The sequence below is a fragment of the Poromitra crassiceps genome (assembly GCF_964638095.1).
Source record: "Poromitra crassiceps genome assembly, contig: HAP1_SCAFFOLD_808, whole genome shotgun sequence".
In the NCBI taxonomy this organism is placed as follows: Eukaryota; Metazoa; Chordata; class Actinopteri; order Beryciformes; family Melamphaidae; genus Poromitra; species Poromitra crassiceps.
This window is the reverse complement of record NW_028151600.1, coordinates 27,501-35,000: the sequence shown is the minus strand read 5'-3', so window position 1 is coordinate 35,000 and position 7,500 is coordinate 27,501. Positions and strand designations below refer to the sequence as shown.

At 50.6% G+C, this 7,500-nt stretch overlaps 1 protein-coding gene across 1 annotated transcript; it reads left to right on the top strand.

Moving 5' to 3' along the window:
* Window positions 1-3,024: 3,024 nt before the first annotated feature.
* Window positions 3,025-4,926, top strand: LOC310771561 (uncharacterized protein; the record flags this gene model as incomplete). The annotated part of the gene is made up of 5 exons (XM_083664147.1): window positions 3,025-3,250; window positions 3,441-3,653; window positions 3,760-4,154; window positions 4,283-4,536; window positions 4,674-4,926. 5 exons carry the CDS (start codon window positions 3,025-3,027, stop codon window positions 4,924-4,926), a joined length of 1,341 nt encoding a protein of 446 aa, XP_083520273.1.
* Between the last annotated feature and the right edge of the window lie 2,574 nt (window positions 4,927-7,500).

Genomic DNA, 7,500 nt, shown 5'->3' with positions numbered 1-7,500 from the left:
CACCAGCCTATCCTACACCCAATCTAATACAACTGTTTTGATTTGTTGTCATCCTGTTTATAGCTATGTGGCTTGGGTGAAGAGGGAGCAGCTCAAGTCTGAGGGGTCACAGATGGGCGCGCTCCAGTACTATCTGTTGGGCCGGGAACAGGAGACCAGGGCTGCTGCTGCTGCCAGGGCTGTCGTGAGAGCCAAGCACCCTCCTGCCTGCAGTAAGCACCCTGTTCATCACATTACATTACTTTACATTACAGTGTGTTACTGTTCGCAGTTCTTTACACACACCAACAACAGCTTGTTGAAAAGACCCTCTTGTTAATTCTGCTGCTACTGTGTTTGTGTAAGCAGGCGCTGCATCCGCCGGCTCTCAGGAGATATCGGACAGCGATCTCCTTGCCAGTGCCAGTGAGGTTGACACCTGTGAGTACACACACACGTGCACACACAATCTGAATAAAACAGAATAAGACGTCTGTAAATTAAGAGTAAATTGACTTGTTTTCCCTGTTTTTATGTTGTTAAAAAAGGTATATAGCGGGTATATAGCAGATATACAAGGTAAGTGTGGGTAGGTAGGCCATCCTCTTGGCAGTAGTTGTAGTGGCTCAAGTGTCTGCTGAATTCTATCTGGCTGCTTCCACCATTTAATTTCATCAATCATGTCTTGCTCGCGGCTTAACACGCTCTCTCTGGTGTAGAACACGTAGTTGTCTTGTCAATAATCCCTTTGTCGTGTCTGTCTGTAGAGTAAATAGTTGCCATTTCACTTGCAACCTGCACTAATCATATCATTGAACCTTCAGTCATTCACCTGTGCTTTTGTCCTTTCATTTAAATGAAAATGAAAAGTGTTTGCTTTCTTTCCTTCATTTCACTTGCATAGCAGTGCTATTCTTTCATTTCAGTAGTATAGCATGAATCATTGATCTTACAGTTGCAATTGATCTTACAGCTTCTAGTGTTATACTGGTGTATCACTTATGCACTCCATGTTACAGAGTGACAGTCTGTCATTTGCAGCTAACCCTAAACTGTAAACTCCCACAGCTCACACGGCACCAGCGGAGGACCCAGCCCACCACGTCCGCCGCAGGGCTGAGAGACTAGCGCAGCCACCACCTGCACTTGTGGGTCGCCCGCACACCGGTGCTGAGGTACGCCCAGTCAAGCTGAATATCTCCAGTATTGTCAGAATCTGAATGAGCTTATATTACATTACATTACATTTCGTCATTTGGCAGACGCTTCTCTCCAGTGTGAATGCTTTTGTGTGGAAATATTAGGAAATAGATGTTACGTTGTGCCGTCTCTGAGGGTGGCGCTGTGTCTTGCTGTGTTGCAGCTGCTGCCTAACAGCTGGAGGCTGACACTGCCAGAGGAGCAGCATGAGTGGCTGGTCAGGGCCTTGTTCACCCCACGCCTTCTTCCTGTGCCGATTCTTCCTCTGGAGGCCACTACAGTATGTTAACATTTCTTTTATTGTCAATGTTTAGTGTTCGGCCTGTGCATTTTCACTATCAAATTAGTAGTTGCTGTTTTTAGAAGTGCTATATTAATCAAGTCTATTTACTTTATTACAGTATGTGGGCATTCAAGCTCCGGTGCCAAGCGTGTGGGCAGCATGACCTCCGGAGCTCAGGGCACTACCGGACCATTAGGAGGGTGCTGGACGTGACTGGGTGGTACTTCATGGGCACGGAGTACCTGGAGTGCAGTGGCAAGGCGGCGTGTGGGAAGAAGGTTGCGGGCTGGGATCGGGCCGTCTTGGACCAGCTGGACCCCGGGCACCGTGCGCTCTTCCCAGCTGTTCTCACGTTCAAGTAAGTCATTAATGAATTGAAATGATTAAGTATGTAATTAATGTATAGAAGTAAGTTACTCACTGTAATATTTCTTCATATTGACATGACCTTCATGTCTCTTTGTCTTTGTACTTTTCTCTAACAGGTCGGCCTGTGACAAGGTAGTCATTGCCCAAATAAGGGAGCGCACCCTGGGCAATGGTGTGGCACGCCTCCGCGCTCACCTGGTGGAGCAGCACAGCGAAGAGTGGATGATGCGCTCAACGCGCTACCTGTCCGCGATGCGCAAGCTCCGTGTGCCGGGTGTACCGCGGCCACCGGTGACCGTAAAACCGATGCACCCGGTACCCCGCCTCAAGTGGCTGATGTCCGTCTATGTCCGGGACGCCCTGCCCCGACTAGACGAGGCAAAGGCCAGGGTGACGTCCATCTTTGGAGACATCCTCAAGATGGACTCCACCAAGAAGGCAAGCTTTAGTTATGATGTTGTTTGAAGAAACCTGCACTTACACTAATTCTGTGTAATGTTATGTGTCATACTGAACGACCTCGGGTTTTTAATGTATCTGTCATCATTCCACAGATCACCAACAAGCTTGCGGGGGAAGCGCGCGACACGGCTGGTTGGGTCACCAACGTGGGAAATGAGGACGGGCAGGTCCTCATGTCCGTTCTCACAGAGGCTGAGGGGGACAGCCTCCAGCCCATGGTGGACGGACTGGTGCGGCGGTACGGTGACGCCGGGAAGGTCCCTCCAAAGGTCCTCTACGTGGACCGGGACTGCTGTGCCGTCCGCGGGCCGCCCAAGACCGCGGCCATGTTCCACGGCTGGGACCAGCTGGTGGTGCGGCTGGACGTGTGGCACCTGATGCGTCGCTTCGCAAGGTTGGATGATTTGAATACTTTTTTCCTAAACCAAAAATAAAAATAAAAATCAAACACTTGCTCCACATTGCTCCCACATTTCACATCTAAAATTCTCTGTCTTTCTTTCTATCTCTCAAGGGGCTTGACCACCGAAAGCCACCAGCTGTACGGCCTCTTCATGGGGAGGCTGTCATTCGCCATGTTCGAGTGGGACAGCGGCGACCTGGCCCGCCTGACCGAGGCCCGGGGGCCCAGGCTGTCTCTCAGGGAGAAAGCCCAGCACTGCCGCCGCCGCACACGAGGTGCGGAGGAGACGGTGCGGCTCATCCAGGAAAATCTGGACAGCTTCTGGGAGATGAAGGACAGCTTGGGCGTCCCCCTCATTGACCGCGCCAGAATGGGGGAAATCTGGAGCACGCAGCGCCGTCACATCCACTGCATCCAGGATCCTCCGGGAGTGGAGCTGTACACCAAGACGGGGCAGGTGACCCGGGGAGGGGTCATACTCCCTGTTTTCAGGTGTGCCAGAGGCTCCACTTCCCTGGAGTCCTTTCACCTCCACCTGTGCCGGTTCATTCCAGGTAAGCATTTTCATTTTGTAGCTGGAGGAGATAAAGGGAAGAGCAAACAGCTGGGTGTCTAGAACTTATTTACTATTCACTATGCCACCTTATTGAGATGCACTATTTATGTTATTTTTTTTAGGATTTTTATTTGCACTCTAAATAGACTTTGATTGATTGTTTGATTTCCTCTCCACTCTTGTTCAAGGCACTTCTACCAGTGCCCTCCACTTCCAGGTCTTCCTGCTGGAGGGCCTGGCCAGGTGGAATGAGAACCGTGCCAGGGCAGCAGTGGAGGGTGGCAACCGGACGGCGGCGCGCTGCTACAGTGCCGGGCTCCAGCACAACTTCAACCTGCTGACCCAGGAACTCCTGGGTGAGACGCTGGTTGAAACCTATGCTGTGCCCAGGAAGTACACTGGTGAGTTATCAGGGCGAGTCCATTTTATTGAAGCGGTCCCACAGCCTGTCACCTGGTAAACTGATGTAATGGTCTGTCTGTCTGTCTCTGTGTGCGTGTTTTCCAGGGGAGCTGATCGGGTTGCAGTACCTGTACGAGCAGACAGGCAAACCCCCACTGCCGCAGCACCTGGGCACCGAGGAGAAAGATGGGAAAGATGAGGGCAGCGAGGAGGCTGATGAGGAAGAGGGCGTGTTGGAGAAAGAGGAGGATGAGGGCTTCGAGGAGGACGACCTCAATTTCCTGGACCGCTGTCATGATGTGCCACACCATGTCCTGTTGGGCGGGACAACCACCTCGCCAGCTGCCTCCCCCTCCCACGCTGCCTCCCCCTCCCCCTCCACCTCACACACAGCTGCCTCCGCCTCCCACGCTGCCTCCCCCTCCACCTCACACACAGCTGCCTCCGTCTCCGCGTCCACCTCCGGCTCACAGCCAGCTCCATCCCAAGAGGATGATGAGGTAAGCTGTTACTATATTGCCTTTAGTCACTGTGATCATGTGTTTGTGAATTTTATTGTCTCTGTTTTTCTCAGAGGCACTTTAAACTGCCTCTGATAAACTTGACTTGTGTTCATGACATTTCTTAGGACGCGATCGGACCGGATGGTCATGGTGGCTACCAGCACGTGTGCAGGCTGGCCCGCGCCCTGGTGGAGCTGCGTCACGATGCCTTTGTGACGCAGCGTCAGGCGGGGGAGATTGTCGCCCTCTGGCAGAAACTGTCAGAGAGGGACAAGGCTCCCATCTCCCTCCCTGCGCGTCACCAGGACAGGCTGGACAAGGGACGCTTTAAGTCCAGAGTGCGGACCACACACACCCCAGGGGTCGACAGTGTGAACCGGTAAGCGTTGCCAACATGTGAATGTGGGTTTTAAACCTGTTTTTTTGGGGGGGGGAAGATATCCATTCAACACAAATGTGTTTTGTGTTTGTTTACTCTGCTCTGTCTAACTCTTAACATGCTGCGTCTGTGTGCAGTGTTGTCTTAGGGTGTGGCTCAGGAGCGGCAGCGTCTCCTGATGACAGCCGCCTGATGGAGGCTGTCTTCAGGGAGCTGTGTCGCCTCCATCCTGCGGGGCAGAAGATAGCGGGCGCCCAGGTCAACCGCTTTGGTGTCGTCCAGAGGGACTACACGCAGATCAGGCACAATGTCTGCAGTTGCAAGGCCCTCCAGGACAACACCTCCATACAGCTGATGGAGGTCAACCGGCGCACCCTTGGGCTTTGGTAAGACCTAATTTCACTTGTCACGCTGTGACTGACCGAATGGATGTCTGTCAGGATTTTTCGGAAGTAGTAATTGTTTCTTTTGTTTTAATTTTTCATCAGGAACTCGAGGCTCACCAAGACCGAGGCAGTGCAGACCCTCACCGTGGCCGTGCCGAAACCCAGCACCTCCGAGGCCGCCGGAGAGCCCCTCCCACCCCCGAAGGTTCTGCTAAAGCAGCCGGTAAAGCCTGACCAGCCTCTGGACTTCCACCTCTCGCGGGACACCTCTGGTCTGGCGGTCAGCAGTAGAGGGCCCCTGGCACCGGCGATGTATGAGCTGGCCATGTTTGAGGAGCCCTCCTCCAGCGCCTCAGCTGCCCCGACTGCTGGTGCTCCACCTGTGCCGGACCCTGCTCCTACCGCAGCCGCCCCCTCTGTGCCACGTACCACCGCGTGGCGGAGAAAGCAGCAGGAGGCCGAGGCGCTGGAGAGGCAATATGCACAGCACGCCGATGACTGGATGACCCAGAGTCAACCTGCGGCGAAGAAGACGCCAGTGGTGCAGAAGTGCCGCAAGTGCCGGCAGCCAAGAACACTCCAATATGGGCACAGCTTCTTCATGGGCGAGCACTTCTGCTCCACTGCTGCAGGCGGCCTCTCAGTCGACAACTGGAAGGCAGAGAAAAGGAGGAAGCTGGAGGAGGAAAAGAGGTCAGTTTAGTGGTCTATTTAATGTTTTTCTCTGTCTAGTGTGTTTAATTGTACTGTTATATGTTATTTTCACTCAGTTGTATATCTGTTGACCTTATTAGTTTGTGTTGTTTATGATCAGTGTGTCTGATAAGATTTTCTTTTTTGTCTTCTAATATACTTAGCGCACGGTGAGCTGTATAGGAGGAGCCCGGCCGGGTGACAACCCACAGAGCCCACAGACTCTACATGCCAGAGCCTCCATCCCCTGGTCCCCACAGTAGTTCTGGACATTTATATGTACACATATATTTTTGAATCTTTTTATTATATGTTCATGACATTCACTCTGTTCTGTTCTGTGAAGTGTATTGAAATTGATTGAAACACGGGCTCAACTGTTCAAGTGTCTGAGGATGTCTTTGATCACCCTGGGAAAGCTGCCCCAAGGTGTTAAGTGGGGGTGGCTGACTAGAGAGGAGATTTCCCCACCCTGTGGGCTTATATACACAGAGAAAGGGGGAACTTCTGAAAACTTGTCTCCCACTACGATGGACAAGACCTCCAGCTCCTCGCTCTCCAGCTCCTGCGGCTCCTACATGGATCCATCCTGTTTGCCGTCTCCCAGCAGCTCTCCCTCTCCAGTTCCTGTGGCCTCGGGGGGCTCAAATGCCCCATCCACCTCGACTGGAACCTGCAGAAAGACAGGGACAGGCAAAATGACCCTTTGGAGGAGAAAAAAACAACGCTCCGAGGACAGCGCCCTTCTGGAGCAGGGGGACACGCAGTCCAGGTGCTGGGGCATCCCTGGCCAGGTCTGTGACGTGTGCGGTCAACCCAGACACTGGCAGACCGGTCATGCCTTCTACAAGGGCAAATTTTTCTGCTCAATAGAGCAAGGAGGGATGGCCGTGGCACAGTGGGTTGGACAACAGCGCACGCCGGAGGACCAGGTGATGCCCAGGACCACTAAGTCGAATAGGCTGAGAGCCGCTGGCCAAAAAAATAAAAATAAGCGTCAAACCAAACCCCACAAAATGCACATTTGTCAGCTCTGTGGTCAGCCAAAGCAGGCGGCCTATGGCCACAGCCAGCATGCTGGCGAGCACCACTGCGTGCAGCATAGCTGCAAATCCGCAGAGCTGTGGCTGGCAGAGAGGAGATGAAAGACATTTTGGCCACAGCCTGGCAGAGAGGAGATCTAAAAGACATTTTGATTCAAAGTGTGGTTTGAAGTGTGTGTGTGTGTGTGTATTAGTGTGTTTTTGGCTTTTGCCTTTATTTGGTTGATTTTCTGGTTAAAAAATAAAGACTGTTTACCGGTATATCCTCTGTCCTGTCTTTCATGATGACTCAGTCAGTTATTCCATTGTAGCACTACATTGACATTGAAGTGAATATATGAACATTATAGGCTATCAGATATTTTATATTTGATTTTATTATATATTAGATTAGATTATTTTATTTATAGGCTATTACATATTATACATGTAGTACAGTAGTAGTAGGCGATAGTGATACTACATTGACATTGAAGTGAATATATGAACATTATAGGCTATTAGATATTTTATATTTGATTTTATTATATATTAGATTAGATTATTTTATTTATAGGCTATTACATATTATACATGTAGTACAGTAGTAGTAGGCGATAGTGATACTACATTGACATTGAAGTGAATATATGAACATTATAGGCTATTAGATTATAGGCTTTTGAGTAGTAGGCGATAACGTTTGTATTGTAATGCATTGTAATACTACATTGACATTGAAGTGAATATATGAACATTATAGGCTATTATATTATAGGCTTTTGAGTAGTAGGCGATAACGTTTGTATTGTAATGCATTGTAATACTACATTGACATTGAAGTGAATATATGAACATTATAG